Here is a 19,542-nt window from a genome sequence, read left to right as displayed (position 1 = left end):
AAAAAAAAAAAACAAAACAGCTAATGGTTTTGGAAGCACTATTGCAGATTCCCTCATGTCTGAGGGCACATTGAGAGCACCTGGCACCCTCAGTGTCTTACATGAATGACCCACCGTCTCATGCAGAAGAGCCCCTGACAGGTCACCCTGGTGTCTGAAAGGAAAAAGCCAATCTGACATTGAGAAGAAACCAAGTTGTCATTCTCGGTTTTTGCCGGCACAGAATAAACAAGCCTCAAGACATTAAAGTGCATCCTCAACATACTAAGTGAAGATGCCGTCTTCACAGTGGTTTTGCATTGTTTGTGTCGATCTTGTTGCCCACGCTTCTCATATTGGAAATGAAACCGTTGCTTAACTTCAGAAATGAAGGAGTTATATCTGAAAGGGAGACCTTCCTCTCTGTGAATCTGTGGGTCTGTGTCTTCTCTTTGTCCATCAAGGGAGTGTTTTACCGGGCCTGTGGAGTGTGTGGTTTTGATTGTGAATGTTGGGGATGTTGCTGAGGAAGACAGAGCAAACCAGGACAGGTGGTTATCCCAAGTGGGGGAAGCTTGATGCCTGAGACAGGAAGGGAGGTCACATTCTTTTCATACTTCACCCTTTGGTACCTGTTGAATGTTCCATTTTCTACATGTATTCATTGTTGAATAGGTTATTTTTTAAAAAATGTAACTTGCAGGAGAAAAAAAGCAGGGGGTCCTTCCCTGGGGTTCAGTGATTAAGACTGCACTTTAAATGCAGGGGCCTCGAGTTCGATCCCTGGTTGGGGATCCTGCATGCTGCTCGGGCAAAATAAAAAAAAAAAAATTAACCTACACAGCCCATGAAGTTACGAAGGAAGAAACCACAAAGAATGTAACTGTGTAATTGGTTGTGTTTATTGTATGCCCCCTTTCCATTTATCTGTCTAGATTGAGTGGAATCATCCATTCTGATTGGTCTTTCTAAATCGAGGTACAGTCGAAACCTTCAGGGTCACATCACCTCACAAATATGTATACTGAGTCTTGGAAAGAGACTTTTAAGTGAGAGCTCGAGAGAAGATCTCTCACTTCACACATCCACCCTCCCTGTTCTTGGCTTAAGCATTGTGAAATCTTGCTTTGTTTCTAACACCTCTCAGATTGCATCAGATTTTCCTATATCCTTGAAGGAATCTGTAACAATCCAGTTTTCCTGCAGGTCCCAGTGTGACATGGGGAAAGGAGGTCATCACAAAGACATAGCAAAAGAGACAAAGGAAAATAAAAAAAAAAACAAGACTTACTTCTTCATTGAGTTTCTTTATATTGGGATATTTTCCCACCTTAGATTTTAAGGGATTGAAAGGTAAGCTTTTAGAAAAGATATTTTTAAGGTCACAAGAGGATTTGAAATATGGAAGAATGGATCTTATAAAAACTGATTATATTAGAGGAAGAAACTGAGCCTCAGATTCCCATATATGAGGCATGGATATTTTTTTGTTTTAATTCTTCTCTCATGTTTAGTTTTTTTGGCTGTAAGCAAAGATGACGTGTGTGTTTCAGACTGTTTATGTGAGATTAGGAGCATCTTTAATCTGTTTTTGTGCATTCTCAATAGAAACTGCGTGAGTGGTGATCTTTTAATAGAATGTGTCTTGCAACTAGGAAATTTCTTTTGGTGCTAAATTCTAGATAATTCCTAAGGGATGTAAATTTTGTCAATAAAAGTTTTTATTTTGAAATACTTAAAATCTTGAAACTATAATATTGTAAGTTTTCTGAGACCACCTTCTGCTTCATTTTTGCAAGTGTATTTAATAAGACAGGGCGACAAGAAAGATACTGGTCATCAAGCTGATTGAATAAAAATATCCTTCACTAATTTTGTACTGAAGCATGGTTAGAAAAAGAAATAATGGTGTGTGGGGAAAAGGTTCCTTCAAGACCACCATGTGAGGGGCTTTCCTGGTGGTCAAGTGGTTAAGAATCCACCTTCGACTGCAGGGCACGTGAGTTTGACCCTGGTCGGAGAATTAAGGCTGTGAGACCACTATATGAGGGCTCCCCTGGTGCTCAGATGGTAAAGAAATGCGTGAGACCAGGGTTCAATCCCTGGGTTATGAAGATCCCCTGGAAAAAAGAATGGTAACCTACTCTAATATTCTTGCTTGTAGAATCTCATGGACAGAGGAGCTTGGGCAGCCTACAGTCCATGGGGTCACAAAGAGACGTGTCTGAGTGACTAACACACATACACGAGTGCATTCTGCAATACATGAGTGTTGGTTTTACTGTGGCTGAAATACTAAGAATCTTAAGCAACTTTTACTAAGAAAAATTCGGATGCATGATAGAGTCAGATACTTTCAGTATCCTTTTTTTTTTTTTTATTCGTATACTAACATCCAGCTGGATCAGTGAGTAGTGACAGAAGTTGCCTCAGTTACACTGAGAGAATTCACTTCCATTGACTTCCTGCAGTGTTCCAGGCCCTGGTAGGTTCGTTGCAGGCTTCATCTACGAGGATCTCTTGATTCCATGAGATAGATGTGGGTGTTTGCCCGGCTTTCAGATGAGTGAAGGCCTCCGGTTAGTAACATAAAAGGGCCAATAGTTTACCCAAGTCGTAGAGCCAGAAATCAAAATATATTGACATGTACACACTGCTTTATTTAGAGTAGAAAGCCAACAAGGACCTACTTTATGGCATAGAGAACTCTGTTCAATATTCCGCAATGACATACGGAAGAAACATTTGAAAAAGAATAGGTGCGTGCATCACTTAGCTGTGCACCTGAAACAGACTTAACATTGTTAATCAGCAGGACTCCAATGTAAAATAAAAATTAAAAAAAAGAACAATGTCTCATATTCACCTTGTTGCTTTTTGGGTAACATCAGGAAAGAAAGGGAGGAAATGCTAAGTTTATGTTGAACTCTCAAAGAGAAGTCAGTATATGAGGCTTAGCAATTCATTCATGATCATTCAACTTTTCTAGTTCTTGAATCAAATCCTGGTAGGTTCCTTGCAGGCAGAGTGAGTCAGACAAGAAGATGAAGACCCGCCAATGTGAGATCACGAGCCATGTAATAAACCTGTGGATAATTCTGTATGTTCAGTTCAGTCCACTCAGTTGTGTCTGACTCTTTGTGACCCCTTGGACAATAGCACACCAGGCTTCCCTGTCCATCACCAACTCTTGGAGCTTGTTCAAACTCATGTCCATCGAGTCAGTGATGCCATCCAACTATCTTATCCTCTGTTGTCCCCTTCTCCTCTTGCCTTCAATCTTTCCTTTCCAAAAGGCATCAGGGTCTTTTCCAGTGAGTCAGTTCTTCGTATCAGATGGCCAAAGTATTGGCATTTTACCTTCAGCATCTGGTCTTCCAATGAATATTCAGGACTCATTTCCTTAGACTTACTGGTTTGATCTCCTTGCAGTTCAAGGGACTCTCAAGAGTCTTCTCCAACACCACAGTTCAAAAACATCAATTCTTTGGTGTTCAGCTTTCTTTATGGTTCAACTCTCACATCCATACATGACTACTGGAAAAACCATAGCTTTGACTATGTGGACCTTTGTTGGCAAAGTAATGTCTCTGCTTTTTAATATGCTGTTTAGGTTGGTCATAGCTTTTCTTCCAAGGAGCAAGCATCTTCTAACTTCAGCTGCAGTCACCATCTGCAGTTATTTGGGAGCCCAAGAAAATAAAGTCTATCACTGTTTCCATTGTTTCCCCATCTATTTGCCTTGAAGTGATGGAACCAGATGCCATGATCTTAGTTTTCTGAATGATGAGTTTTAAGCCAGGTTTTTCACACTCCTCTTTCACTTTCATTAAGAGGCTCTTTAGTTCTTCTTCACTCTCTGGCATAAGGGTGGTGTCATCTGCATATCTGAGGTTATTGATATTTCTCCTGACTATCTTGGTTCTAGCTTGTGCTTTATCCAGCCCGGCATTTCACATGATGTACTCTGCATATAAGTTATATAAGCAGGGTGACAATATACAGCCTTGACCTGCTCTTTTCCCAATTTGGATTCTGTATGTACAGCTATGGGAGAGAAAGGTCATAGCCTCAAAAGCACATTAACTGAAGTCTAACTGTAAAACAGCATAAATGTGCGGCCTTCAGTGGATGAATACACACTGACCAGACCATCCAGGTTACTGGCAGGAATGTAGATTTGTATTTGTCATTCTGGAACCATCCACATAAGGGGAATCAGAGGTGATACAGAAAACAGTCTTTCAGGAACTGAATAGCTGGGGGAAAAAGACACTGTTTCAGGACCCCTGTAGGGAATACAGGACGGGGACCTGGTTTTACAGGTGGCTGATTTGATTCAGTTCAGTTGCTCAGTTGCGTCCGACTCTTTGCGACCCTATGGACTGCAGCAAATCAGGCTTTCCTGTCCATCACCAAGGCCCAGAGCTTGCTCAAACTCAATGTCCATCGAGTCACTGATGCCATCCAACCATCTCATCCTCTGTCGTCCCTTTCTCCTCCCACCTTCAGTCTTTCCCAGCATCAAGGTCTTTTCCAGTAAGTCATTTCTTCGTGTCAGGTGGCCAAAGTATTGGAGCTTCAGCATCAGTCCTTCCAATGAATATTCGGAACTGATTGCCTTTAGGATTACCGGTTAATCCCTAATCTGAGTCTGCTCTTTGGCAGCTATATTCTTTACCACTGAGCCACCTGGGAAGCCCCAAAAGAAATGATGCAAACGCACTTATTTACAAAACAGATACAGACTCTCAGACTTAAAGAATGAACTTATGTTTGCCAGGGTGGAAGAATGAGGGAAGGAGTAGTTAGGCACTATAGAATCGGCATGTACACACTGCTATATTTAACATGGATAACCAACAGGCTCCATCCTACTGTATAGTATAGGAAACTGCTCAATGTTATGTGGCAGCCTGGATGGGAGAAGAGTTTGGGGGAGAATGGCAACATGCGTATGTATGACTGAGTCCCTTTGCTGTCCTCCTGAAACTGTTACAGAGTGTTCATCATCTTATACTCCAAGATAAAATAAAAAGTTAAAAAAGTATTTCATTGCTAAAAAATGCTAACCATCCTCTGAGCCTTCAGCAGGTTTTAACAGTAACACCAAAGAGTGCTGATTACAGATCACCATAACAAATATGATAATAATGAAAAAGCTTGAAATTCTGTGAGAATTAGCAAAATGTGACCCGGAGACAGGAAGTGAGCAAATGCTGTTGGGAAGATGGCGCCCATCGACTTGCTCCATGTGGGGCTGCCACAGACCTTCAGTTTGTGACAAATGTCATTTGTGAAAGCGAGATAAAACAAGGTCTGCCTTTGCGACCTTCTGAGGTTTCGTCTGTTCCCTGTTTATTTTCTTAGACACTAATATTTGTCTTTTAACACAAACAGCTTTACCCTTGTATTCAGTTTCTCAGTGGCCTTTGGCTACCCCTCCTTCTCTTTCAAAATCGGCACCTTGTCACCAAAGCACTTTCCATGTCATTCTGCCTAAAACAGACCCCATTACGCACCCTGCCCCTAACTTTATTTTTTCTGCCTCCTCCTAGATGGGAGGTTCCTCTAAGAGCAGGGCCTTAGTTGAGAGCACTGCTGTGTCCCCAGGAGCCTCTGATGGCACCTGGCACCTGGTCGGCCCTCAGAAGACTTGATGAATGGGAGTTGTTCTTTCAGCTGTACACTGTAGCCTGCCGTGTAGACATTTCTGCTGGAGGAAATTGTCTTTAAACTGCACGTTGCACAGCCGTTACACGTTTTTCACATTTCCCTTTTCCTCTTACGTTTGAATTGCTTCGACTTCATGATATTATTAGAGCCGCTTCCATCACCCAAGAGTTTCTGTGATGTTGCCAAGGCTGCAGCCTTCCCCAGCCAGCTACTTCTCACCTCATCTACCAGATCTTTGCAGCTGGGCTTTGGTTTTGTGTTTTCTGATACATATATATTATTTATTTTGGCCTTGCTGAGTCTTCATTGCTGCACAGACTTTTCTCCAGTTGCAGTGAGTGGGTGCTGCTCTGTAGTTGTGGTGCGCGGGCTTCTCATTGCAGGGGCTTCTCTTGTTGTGGAGCACAGGCTCTGGGGCACACGGGCTTCAGTAGTTGTGGCACGTGGGCTCAGTAGCCATGGTCCCTGGGCAGAGTTACTCCTTGGCATGTGGAATCTTCCCAGACCAGAGATCAAACCAATGTTTCCTGCATTGGCAGGCAGATTCTTTACCATTGAATCACCAGGGAAGCCCTTAGCTGGACTTTGAAAGAAACTCCACACATGGAAGTTTAGGAGGTGATAGTGGGGGAAAATCCCAGAGCTGCAAGTGGTTAGTTGCCCTGGACTCTGCCCATGAGCTTGGTTTTGTTTTTGCATCAGCCACCCCGCCATCCTTTACCATACACCTGTGCATGGAGGACTTAGCTTTTGGCTGCTTTACCTTAGAACACAGGTGTTGCTTTATCCTCCATCAGGATATTGTGAAAGAGTCTATTGAAGGTGACTTGGCAGGCTTTGAACCATAGTAATTACTAAAGAATAAACATCAAAGAAAAGAGGACGAGAGAGGGAGATAGCCTCTCCTCCCAGCCTTCAAAATATGTTTTGTTGACAAGTCAGAAAAACAACTCTGAACCTAAAAACCTAGATGTGAAAGGCCAGAAGGAATCCCTTTGACATCACTCAAGGAACCAGAGGACTCCTGTTCAGCTGCATTGAGAAGGAGCCCTCGCCTGCAGCAGGTGGTGTGTCATTACTTATCCCCCTGCCTGTGGCATTTGAGGAGCAGTCAGACTTAGAAGATGCCCAACAGAGGGAGGAGGAGTGACATGGAGGTGTGGGTGTGCTTGGGGAAATACTGGGCTCCTCTACCATAGAGAATCCACCTGCCAATGCAGGAGATGCAGATTTGATTCCTGGGTCAGAAGGATCCTTGGAGAAAGAAACGGCAACCCACTCCAGTATTCTTGCCTGGAGAATCCCATGGACAGAGGAGCCTGGTGGGCTACAGTCCATGAGGTCACAAGTGTCAGACACGACTGAGCAATTAAGCAACTACACACAGAAGGATCCTGTCAGGACACCAATTCCAAATTCAAAACTAAATTTTCTCACAGGTTGTATTAATGTTCTCTATTTCTAACAAAATCCTGGTGAGATGTTCATTGTTAATTAAGTGTTAATGACAAAAGAAGACATTTGAGGTATTTTTCCTAAGATGCGGAAGTCCTGTGAATGAGTTTTGATTATGTGCACTGAGAGAGAGGGGTTTCTCCTGTGGCTCAGTGGTAAAGAATCCACATACAGTCAGTGCAGGAGGAAATGGCAGCCCACTCCAGTGTTCTTGCCTGGAGAATCTTGTGGACAGAGGAGCCTGGCGGGCTACATAGTCCATGGGGTCTCAAAAGAGTCAGACATGACTGAGCGACTGAACACACGTACACACGCAGAGAGAAAGAGAGCATCGCTGCTCTGTTTACATTATGCCAAAATCTCTGCTTTCAAAAATAAACGTAGCTGCCTCCTTTACAAAAGAGAACCACAGGTTGCCCAGGGACTGTCACCACAATCAGGATAGTGAAGCCCAAGTTTTCTTGTGTTCCAGGTCCCTCCCTCCTACCCTTCCCCATCTTTCCCCCAATCCTCAGGCAACCACTGACCTACTTTCTAACTATACCTTGGTTTGCATTTTGTAGAGGGTTTTTTATTTATTGGGTTGGCCAAAAAGTTCATTCAGGTTTTTCTGTAAGATGATGTGGAAAAACTAGAATGAACTTTTTGGCCAACTCAGTATATATGTGTGTGTGTATATATGTATGTAACATACATACACAAGGGCTTTCCTTGTGACTCAGCTGGTAGAGAATCTGCCTGCAATGCAGGAGACCTGGGTTCAGTCCCTGGGTTGGGAAGATCCCCTGGAGAAGGAAAAGGCTACCCACTCCAGTGTTCTGGCCTGGGGAATCCCATGGACTGTATAGTTCATGGGGATCACGAAGAGTTGGACACTACTGAGCAACTTTCACATGTGTACTCTTTTTTTTTAAGTTCCTTACATTCAACATAATTAATCTTGAGAATCGTCGTATGTTTCAGTCATTCGTTTCTTTTATTTTTGAATAGTAATCCATTGAGTGGATATGACTTATCAAGTTGACTGTTGATGGATATTTGGGTTGTTTCCATTTTGGGGAAAATAAAGCTTCCATCAGCTTTAGTGTACAAGTTTTTTATTTTTATTTTTATTTTATTTTTTAATTTTTTTTTGGTTTTAAATTTTATTTTATTTTTAAAACTTTACAATATTGTATTAGTTTTGCCAAATATCATTGGTTTTGCCATATATCAACATGAATCTGCCACAGGTATATACGTGTTCCCCATCCTGAACCCTCCTCCCTCCTCTCTCCCCGTACCATCCCTCTGGGTCATCCCAGTGCACCAGACCCAAGCATCCAGTATCGTGCATCGAACCTGGACTGGCAACTCGTTTCATATATGATATTATACATGTTTCAATGCCATTCTTCCAAATCATCCCACCCTCTCCCTCTCCCACAGAGTCCATAAGACTGATCTATACATCAGTGTCTCTTTTGTTGTCTCATATGCAGGGTTATTGTTATCATCTTTCTAAATTCCATATATATGCGTTAGCACACTGTATTGGTGTTTTCTTTCTGGCTTACTTCACTCTGTATAATAGGCTCCAGTTTCATCCACCTCATTAGAACTGATTCAAATGTATTCTTTTTAATGGCTGAGTAATACTCCATTGTGTATATGTACCACAGCTTTCTTATCCATTCATCTGCTGATGGACATCTAGGTTGCTTCCATGTTCTGGTATTATAAACAGTGCTGCGATGAACACTGGGGTACACATGTCTCTTTCTTAAAAAACTGGAAATAGAACTGCCTTATGACCCAGCAATCCCACTGCTGGGCATACACACTGAGGAAACCAGAATTGAAAGAGACATGTGTACAAGTTTTTGACGGAACAAGTTCTGTCCCTGTAATCCCTCAGAGTAGAATGGGTGGTCCTTATGGCAGTATCAGTTCAGTTCAGTTGCTCAGTCATTTCCGACTCTTTGCAATCCCATGGACTGCAGAATGCCAGGCTTCCCTGTCCCATCACCAACTCCCGGAGCTTGCTCAAACTCACGTCCATCGAGTCAGTGATGCCATCTAACCATCTCGTCCTCTGTTGTCCTCTTCTCCTCCTGCCTTCAATCTTCCTAGCATCAGGGTCTTTCCCAATGAGTCAGTTCTTCACATCAGGTGACCAAAGTATTGGAGCTTCAGCATCTGTTCTTCCAGTGAATACTCAGGACTGATTTCCTTAGGATTGACTGGTTTGATCTCCTTGAAGTTCAAGGGACTCTCAAGAGTCTTCTCCAACACCATGGTTCAAAAGCATCAATTCTTCAGCACTCAGCTTTCTTTATGGTACAACTCTCATATCCATGCATGATCACTGGAAAAACCATAGCTTTGACTATGGACCTTTGTCAGTAAAGCATTGCCTCTGTGTTTTAATATGCTGTCAGGCTTTCCTTGTGGCTCAGCTGGTAAAGAATCCACCTGCAATGCGGGAGACCTGGGTTTGATCCCTGGGTTGGGGCAGATCCCTAGGAGAAGGGAAAGTGTACCCACTCCAGTGTTCAGGCCTGGAGAATGCTGTGGACTGTATAGTCCATGGAGTCAGAAGGAGTTGGACTCGACTAAGTGACTTTCACTTTTCACTGGGTTTAATATGGCAGGTACAGATTTAGTTTTTTCAGTACCTGCCAAACCATTTTCAAAGTGATGGTGTCTTTTTATATACTGACCAGCAATGTCTTAGTGTTCCAGCTCTTCCACATCCTCCTTCACACTTGGTATGATCTTTTTTTCAATTTTATTTTTTCCAGTGGGTTCTCATTATGGTTTTCAATTACATTTATCTGATGAATAATGGTGTTGAGCTTTTGTGATTCATTTACTTCATGAAATGTTTATTCAAATCTATTTTTTGAAATGGAATAGTTTTTCCTATTGTTTTGAGGTTCTAGATATGAATCCTCTATCAGGTATATGCTTAGCAAAGCTTTTCTCCATTTCTGTGTTTGCCTTTTCATTCTCCTAGCAGTGTCTTTTGAAAAATAAAACTTTTACATTGTGTTGATTTCAGTTTATTAGCTTGTTCTTTTCTGGATTGTACTTTTGGTGTCATGTCTGAGTGTAAGGCAATGGCACCCCACTCCAGTACTCTTGCCTGGAAAATCCTACTGGACGGAGGAGCCTGGTGGGCTGCAGGCCATGGGGTCGCTAAGAGTCCGACGTGACTGAGCGACTTGACTTTCACTTTTCACTTCCATGCATTGGAGAAGGAAATGGCAACCCACTCCAGTGTTCTTGCCTGGAGAATCTCAGGGACGGGGGAGCCTGGTGGGCTGCCGTCTCTGGGGTCGCACAGAGTCGGACACGACTGAAGCGACTTAGCAGCAGCAGCAGCAGCAGCTGAGTGTTCTTTGCCTAATGCAAGTTAGTGTAATTTTCTCCTTTGTTTTAGTTCACAGGCTTTATAATTGTAGGTTTTGCATTTAGATCTACAATGCGTGTTTAGTTAATCTTTGTATATGGTGTGAGGTATGGATCGAAGTTCATATATTTGCATGTGGATATCAGTTGTTTTTGTACAGTGTTGATTGTGTTAATTCTTTATATCTTCACTGATTTTTCTAATTGTTCTAGCAGTTATTGAGACAGGAGTATTGAAATCTTAGACTGTAATTACAGATTTATTTCTTTTCAGTTCTGTCAGTTTTCACTTCATATATTTGGAAGCTCTGTAATTAGATTTATAAATGTTTTGAATTATGTCCTCTTAATGAATTGATTCTTTTTTCAGTATGCAGTGAACTTCTCTAGTCTTAGTTATATTATTTGGCCAGAAATCTACTTAGTCAGCTATCAGTGAAGCCACCTTATCTTTATTTTGATTCATGTTAGAACGGTAAATAATTCTCCATTCTTTTCCTCTTAACCTATTTATCGCTATATTTGAAGTGAATTTTTTACAGACCGCATATAGTTCTTTTTCATCTTAGCTGACAATCTTTGCCTTTTAATTCAGATAATTTGATCAGTTAGACCTAATATGATTTGTTCCACAGGTGAGTTTGAATCTCTCCCCTTTTTTCCTCTTTGTTTCATCTTCCTCCCACCCTTCTTTTGTGTCTTTTGGACTGTTGTATTTTTTAAGACACTGTTTTATCTCCTTTGTTGGCTTTTTAACTATAATCTTTCATTCTGTAATCTTAGTATATGCTTTAGGGGTTACAGTTTACATCTGTGATATTTCACAATGACATTATACCACTTCACATACATTTTAGGAACCGTAAAATAGTGAACTTTTATTTCCCATCTCCCAGGCTTTATGTTTTTGTTGTCATATGTTTTACTTCTATTAAAGTTATAAACTCCACATTTTATTTTTATTATCTTTTTTAAAATTTTTATTTTATTTTTAAACTTTACATAATTGTATTTTTATTATCTTTAACAGTAAACTCTCTTTTATAGAGATATGAATAAAGATAAAGCATTTTATATGGTTAGCTGCATATTTTGTATTTTTAGTGCTTTTCATTCCTTTGTGTAAATCCATATTTCTGTTTAGTATAATTTTTTTTCTACCTTAAAGACTTCCTTTAACTTTTCTTATCTCTTAGGTCTGCCATGTATTAATTCTTTCAGATTTTATATATCTGCAATACTCTCTAATTCACCTTCCATTTTTGAAAGATACTTTCACTGGGTATAGAATCTTAGTTATGTCTTTCAGGACATTAAAAGTTTTTTCCTATTGTCTTCTCCCTTGCATTGTTTCTGACAAGAAATCTGCTGTATATTTATCTTTGTTCCTTTGTTTGTAACCTTTTCCCAAGCTTGGCTGTTTTTAAGATTTTCTCTTTATCGCTGATTTTGAGCAGTTTGATTTTAATGCCTCTTTTAGCTTCATTCCCTTGTGTTTTTTATAATTATATGAATTATATTATGTTGATATTGGGGGACTAGGATTTTTACCCAAAGAGAAAAGAGATAGAAAATGAAAGAAGTTAATTATCTTAGAGTCCTAAATTTGATTTGGAAATATAGTGAGATTCCATGATGAATTTTTTTTTTTTTTTTTTACTTTAAAAAGTTTTTTTTTTTTCTTTTTCTTTTTCTGTCCATTGAATAAGCCCAGAAAAAAATGACTGACATAGTAGCAACAAACACCCTCAAGTTCCTGGATCTTTTTCCTAAATACCATTTGTCACTAACAGAATTCTGTGATCCTTAGAACAATGGCTAATTCCAGGCCTCTGTTAAGAGCCTGAAATATCTTTTCTATTCAGAAAGCAAGGAAGCTGTCAAAGACTGTGTCAGAAGAACCCAGGATACAACATAGGGACTCCCATTGGCCAAAAATAGGATGGTTTGAATATCAACAAGAAGAATAACTACAGCATCTCCAACATGCTTTTTAAAAATCTCATTCAAACAAGCCAGGTATTAAAGATATTTTGAGCTTATTAGGAAATTTATATACTGGGTATTCGATTATATTAAAGAATCACTAATTTTTATGTGATAATAGTTTGTGGTTATATACTTTAATGAATGATGAACCAATGTAACTTCTGAGATTTTGCTTCAAAAGAATCTAAATAGTGGAGCCGGGGGAGAGAGACAGAAGTGAAAATTAATGAAACAAGACATGATTCTAGTAGATTATTTTTGAAGCTGATGGTGGGTCCCTAATGACTTTGATTATTCTCTTGACTTTAGTGTATGGGTAGTATTTTCCCAAAGAAAGTTAAAACAATTTTAAATATGATACAAGAATTATTAATGCCAGTATCATAAAATTGTGAGGATGGTATAGTTTTTATCACACTACTTGACCTTAAAAAAGAAAGAAACATAGTTCAGATTCCATTCATTCCACCTCAGGTTTCCCCCTACTATAGTTTCTTTCTGTAGTGAAAGAAACTATAAAAAGATTCTTTCACTTCAGTCTTAATTGGAGCCAGTGGTTCCTATGGAGCTATCCATGGTGCTGACCAATGGAATGCTGAAAGAAAGGGAGGACACAAGGCAAGAGGGCATGAAAGATGAATTTGGTCTTACAAAAATACTGAATTTGAGACTTCTAGATACCCCTAAGTGGAGAGATATATAATAGGGAAGAGGTTTTATGTGCTAGCATTCAAAAGGCCAATTTAGTCTAGAGGGAAGAGTTCTTTTTGAGTAAGTCTTTTCTGGGCCTCTGCCCTGACCAGTCACCAACCTGTCAACCCCTCTTAAGACTTGGCAGCAACAGATTATTCTAATTGGTGGACTTTTTGCTGTGAAGAGGTAGGATCCACTTATCAATTTATGTCCATATGTAGCCATTGCTGGCTGATTTAAGGAATTTGTCAGAGGTGGACTGCCTATACTCTGTATCTTGTTGTGGAATAAAGATGAGTCCTTGGCATGTACAGTTGTGTAGCACACATGGGAATCATTGAATGAACTCTATTTCCCCCCCTTTTAGGTGCCAGGCCAAATCTGCTAGTCCCTATGCTCTCCTCTGTAATTTAAAATACATCAAAATTTCCATCCTTACTTAAGCAATGAGAAGCAAATGTTCACTTGGTCAGCTTTAGAAAACAGTTTATTGACTTGACTCATATTACATAAGCCTGAATAGGAACTGCTTTATCTGGGCCCTAGTTTTATAATTTAGTATTTTGACTTAGAAGCCATTTGTGATCAAGCTCCACTTTCTGAGGACCTCTATCAGTCTGTGTGCTAAAACAGACAGTACTATTAAATACCAGCACTTCTGCCTTGTTCAGACTCCTGGTGGACAAGCAAGAATGAGGAGGAGGAGGACAAGCAAGAATGAGGAGGAGGAGGACAAGCAAGAATGAGGAGGAGGAGATGAGATGATGGCTGCTTTTATGAATACAGTGTCACCATTAGAGGGAGGCTTGTTTCTGATCTGAGAAATAGACATCAGCTTTCCATAGAATAAGTAAAACAGTGCCAACCACTGAAAGATTCAGCACCTTTAGGAAATTCCAAATTGTAAGTTGATGAATAACAGATAAAAAGCAAAATAGTAATTTGAAAAGGAAGGAAGAGAGGAAGGAAGGTTAATTTCAAGAAGACACTACAAGAGAACTTGCATGGTCTTTTTAGGGTGAAGGCTATGGTTTTTCCTGTGGTCACGTATGGATGTGAGAGTTGGACTGTGAAGAAGGCTGAGCACCGAAGAGTTGATGCTTTTGAACTGTGATGTTGGAGAAGACTCTTGAGAGTCCCTTGGACTGCAAGGAGATCCAACCAGTCCATTCTGAAGCAGATCAGCCCTGGGATTTATTTGGAGGGAATGATGCTAAAGCTGAAACTCCAGTACTTTGGCCACCTCATGTGAAGGGTTGACTCATTGGAGAAGACTCTGATACTGGGAGGGATTGGGGGCAGGAGGAGAAGGGGACGACAGAGGATGAGATGGCTGGATGGCATCACTGACTCGATGGACGTGAGTCTGCGTGAACTCCAGGAGTTGGTGATGGACAGGGAGGCCTGGTGTGCTGCGATTCATGGGGTCGCAAAGAGTCGGACACGACTGAGCGACTGAACTGAGCTGAAAGGTGGGTTTGAATCACAGCTCTGACATTTGGGTAGGTGTATTATCCTGAGTATATTATTTAAATGCTCTGAACTTGTTTGACTTGGGTAATGAATTAAGGGCTACAGGGTTATGGGTTTTACTCTTGAGTCACCTGGTCTAATATTTAGTTATTGAAAATAACCTCTAATTGCACTGACATTGCATATTCTGAAGTTTGTACTTAGGCAGCTGAAATTTGCAAATACTTCTAACAGACTAGATTGACATAATGACACTTGAACTCCTGTAGAAAGCAGTACAAACCAGTGTGGATGGAAGAGCCCACTACTGTGCATTGAATTAACATCTCTTATGGCTGTAAATACGTCTGATGTTATATATCAGTCGTTTGGTAAATTTCAACACATTTCCCACCATATTTGTACACGGCACACCCTTCAATAGGACATAGCTACCTGGAATCATGTCCGTGGATGATGTTCCTGAAGCAGAAAATTGACGTGACAGCTGGAAAAATGGGAACCACCTTCAAAGAAAGAAAAAATGAGGTCACTGCAAGTGTGATTCTTTTTATTTAGAGGTATGGCAAAGTTAATAATAAGAGAGATGAGACGAAGGGGATCAGAAAGGAGATAAAATGGAGATGTTCTTAAACTTTACATTTGAGGATCAGTTGGCATTTAGAACCAGGGAAAGGAGTCAAATGGGTTCAATTAAAGGGTCTTTCCTGGTGGTCCAGTGGCTGAGACGCTGACCTCCCAATGCAGGGTACATGGATTCTATCTCTGGTCAGGGAGCTAGATGCCGCAGGCTGCAACTAAGGTTTTGCATGCCGCAAAAAAAAAAGAAAAAAATGTTCAATGAAAGTCTGTTTCAGAGGATTTATTGTGAAACCAGTGGGATAATCTAATGCCCCTCCTTATTTTTCAGATGGAGAAATTGAATCCCAGAGTGATTAAAAGATCTAAGATAACCTAACTAGTTAATATGGTCTATTGCTCATCCAATCTTTTCATGTGTTTTTGCCTCTGTCTAAATATCGCTCCTACCACACACCTGTCCTCATCTATTGCCTGATTAATCCCTGCTGTTCTGATTTGACCATCAAGGTCAAATCATTGTAATAGCAGAAGACAACCACAACTGTTTGTTGAACACTTCACTTTTGTAACAACTGTATGATATAGGTGCTGTTTATCTAGATTTTTATGGAAGAAGACACTGCTCCAAAGAGAATTGCTTTTTTTATATTTGTTTATTTGACTGTGCTTTGTCTTAATTATGGCACACGGGATCTTCCATCTTCATTGCAGCATGTGGGATCTAGTTTTCCACCAGGGATCGAACCTAGGTCCCCTGCATTGGGAGCACCAAGTCCTAGCCACTAGACCACCAGGGAAATCTCTCCAAGGGGATTAAATAACTTGCTCAGGGTTATGATTGATAATGGGATAGAAACAGAATTCAGACGTAGGCAGTCTCACTGCAAAGTTTGAGCTCCATCCAGTTCACCACATTATTCTACCAGCTACTTGGTATCAGGATACCTCATACCTCTCTCAGCACTTACTGCTCCTGTAAGGTTACATTTATTTGTGTGATGATGTAATGAATTTTTCCTATGAGATTGTAACCTATAGGAAGGCTCAGATCAGCACCTTTTGATTTACCCATTTGCTTAGATCCTAAGCACCTCACAACTAGCTGGCCTTACATATATTTTTTAGTATGTGAAATGGAGTTAATAATAATTCATTTTATGTTATCAGTCGAATTGTACCATGCTGTAGGACAGTTGGGTATGGTGCTATATTATAACTGCATTGTTAAGAGAACTAAGTGAGAAAATACACATTAAGTGCTAACTAGTTCACATCACTTGGTAAGTACTCTGTAACTGTTGGGCTGTAATTTAAACAGGCTTAGAGGTACCTTGGAGAAAGCAATGGCAACCCACTCCAGTACTCTCGCCTGGCAAATCCCATGGACGGAGGAGCCTGGTGGGCTGCAGTCCATGGAGTCACTAGGAGTCGGACATGACTGAGTGACTTTACTTTCACTTTTCACTTTCATGCATTGGAGAAGGAAATGGCAACCCACTCCAGTGTTTTTGCCTGGAGAATCCCAGGGACGGGGGAGCCTGGTGGGCTGCCGTCTCTGGGGTCGCACAGAGTCGGACACGACTGAAGCGACTTAGCAGCAGCAGCAGCAGAGGTACCTTAAAACCACCAGACAGGATCTGAAATTGAGTGTTTAGTGCTCTTCTCTTCACTTTTATTCTTATCTTCTTTTTGTATTTATAATGAATGTAATTATAAAATTCAGTCTTGGAAAATATATTGCATTCCAAACCTGATTTCTTACCTAGCTAGGCCGCAAGGGTGTTAAGTTTCATTCTTGGTAAGTGTTGGTTTCATCCTGGAGACCGAGACAGATCTGGAGACTTTAGAATCCAGTCCTAGTTAACACGTAACTTCTGAACCAGCCTCTTGAGCAAGGCCCACTAGTTAAGGCTATAGCAGGTAGTTATCATGTCCCTGTTCAGTTACAGAAGCTGAGTGGTCGCTTCCTTAGCTTTCCTTGGGTTCTCTAGATCCATTTATTTCTACGTGTATTCCGTGTCTTCCTGTCTCTATTTGCCAGGCTGCATATAGGATTTATTGGGCTTCCCTGGTGACTCAGAGGTAAGGAATCTCCTTGTTAATGCAGGAGACACAGGTTTGATCCCTGCGTCAGGAAGATCTGGAGAAGGAAATTGCAAACCACTCCAGTATTCTTGCCTAGGGAATCCTAAGAATAGAGGAGCCTGGCGGGCTATAGTCCATAGGGTCACAAAGAGTCAGACATGACTGAACAACCAAGCACATACTCACCGATAGGATTTATTATTTCCAATCATGTCCTTGAAGTCAGTTCAGCAGTGTTATCTCTGGAGTATAGAGATGCATGTGGCAAGTGATTGGCAGTGTATTCTATTAATACTGTTCAGAACCTAGCCATAGAATAAAAATTGAGCTATAAAATTAATCTATTAAAAAAAGCCACAGATAAAACAGTGAAGAGATCAAAATTAATCCTAAAAAAGCACAAAATGAAAGACAGGTACCATAGAATCAAAAATCGTAGTATTCATGAAAGTGAACATTAATTATTTAATTCCAAGGACAGACACATTATATTCCGAAAATATATTTCAGGTTCACAATTGACTAGCTTTTTTATGTGGCCGAATACCAGCTTTGCATATTTATTAAAATTATTCATAACTGCGGAGCTGCCTAGATGAACTGTTGAGTTCTTGTTTCTTGATCCAATATATTATCTTGTCCATTTTATCATGGCACGATAATAGGAATTTGTCTAAATTTTAGAGTGATCCATGGAATATTTTCAGTATCAGCATCTCCTAAATACATATTTCATCATTTCCATTTTGCCTGATATAATCTTTCAGATAGGTTAGAAGAAATCATCTATCTCTATAGAAAATTTGCAGGATGTTTTTTTTTTTTATTTTGGGGAATAAATTTTAGACAAAAATCTTTATTCAGTAGGAAAAGTTACTATAATATCATTAATATTTAGGTATCAAAATATTCCAGCTACCTACAAATTTGGACACAGTGTGAATTCTTTGGAATAATAGAACAGTCCAAGTTCTGTTGTTTGGCGTTGTTGTCATTTGGAGTTCATGGAGAACCGTGTTTGTTTAGGTGTTGCTGGGTTTGTTTAGGTATGTAGCACCTTGCTGTGGCCATAACAGTGTGGTCAGTATGCTGAGTTCTAGAGTTCAGTTCATAACCTCAGTCTGCCACTTATTATCTTGTTTAAGTTTTTCAGCATCAGTGATCTCATTGTAAAATTGAACAATGATAATGGCTATAGGGTTGTTAGAGAAGAGTCTGTGAAATAATCCACCTAGGGTGCTTACCACTAGATCAGGCACATAATAAACACTTAATAAATGTCAGGTGCTGTAAGTCTTAATAGTACATCATAGAATGCCACAGAAAGTGTGGGCTACAGTTTTAGCGAAAATGTATGACAAAGAGATTTTAATCTCCAGTAGTATTCTCTGGGCTTCCCTCGTGGCTCAGCTGGTAAAGAATCCATCTGCAATGCTGGAGACCTGGGTTTGATTCCTGGGTTTGGAAGATCCCCTGAAGAAGGGAAAGACTACCCACTCCAGTATTCTGGCCTGGAGAATTCCATGGACTGTATAGTCCATGAGGTCGCAAAGAGTCGCACATGACTGAGTGACTTTCACAACAGGTGTCTAAGCTGATAAAAACTTAGATAATAAGAAAGAAGCATACATGCAACTTTTTTTTTTTTTTTAGGTTTCTTGATGTGAACCATTTATAAAGTCTTTATTGAATTTGCTACTGTATTGCTTTAGTTTTATGTTTTGGATTTTTGGCCATGAGGCATGTGGGATCTTAACTCCCCAGTTGGGGTTGAACACACACCCCGTACCCTGGAAGGCCAAATCCCAACCACTGGACTGCCAGGGAAGCCCCTAGATGTTACTTTTCAAACTTGGCTGTTACTGGTCATATCAGGGGACCCCTCCAACCCAGGGATCAAACCCAGTCTCCTGAATTGCAAGCAGATTCTTTACTGTCTAAGCCATCAGGAAGCCCTAATGATCATATACTATAGTTCAAAGAAACCCCAGATAATCTAGTTTAATGTGCTATCTTTAAGGATGGGTGGAAAATGCCCCCCAAATGGTGAAGGATGCCCCAGAGATACATCTGGTTTAATCAAAAGGAAATAGTCACTGAATCTCTCCTAGATGTGGTCATTTATAGGACCTAAGAAGTGTGTGATACCTAGGGTATAACACTTCCTGCTCCTCTTGGTTTGTTATCCTCCTGATTATTTATCCTCTAAGAGTATCT

General features: G+C 40.4%; 1 protein-coding gene across 2 annotated transcripts in view; it reads left to right on the top strand.

The window, feature by feature from the left end:
• RSU1 (Ras suppressor protein 1) overlaps positions 1-19,542 on the top strand; it is a 201,530-nt gene that overhangs the window by 114,950 nt on the left and 67,038 nt on the right. Inside the window, exon 9 of one of the 2 annotated variants that reach the window (XM_010859973.1) lies at positions 13,857-14,255. The exons of the other annotated variant lie outside the window; for it this stretch is intronic. Coding sequence (XP_010858275.1) covers position 13,857 — 1 coding nt within the window. The 3' untranslated portion in view covers positions 13,858-14,255. Of the gene's footprint in view, positions 1-13,856; positions 14,256-19,542 lie in introns of those variants that run through there. 2 annotated transcript variants of the gene reach the window in all.

Source organism: Bison bison, unplaced genomic scaffold, assembly GCF_000754665.1.
Source record: "Bison bison bison isolate TAMUID 2011002044 unplaced genomic scaffold, Bison_UMD1.0 scf7180017864461, whole genome shotgun sequence".
NCBI lineage: Eukaryota > Metazoa > Chordata > Mammalia > Artiodactyla > Bovidae > Bison > Bison bison.
Note: the sequence above shows the minus strand (reverse complement) of the source record. Positions and strands in the feature narration are given on the sequence as shown.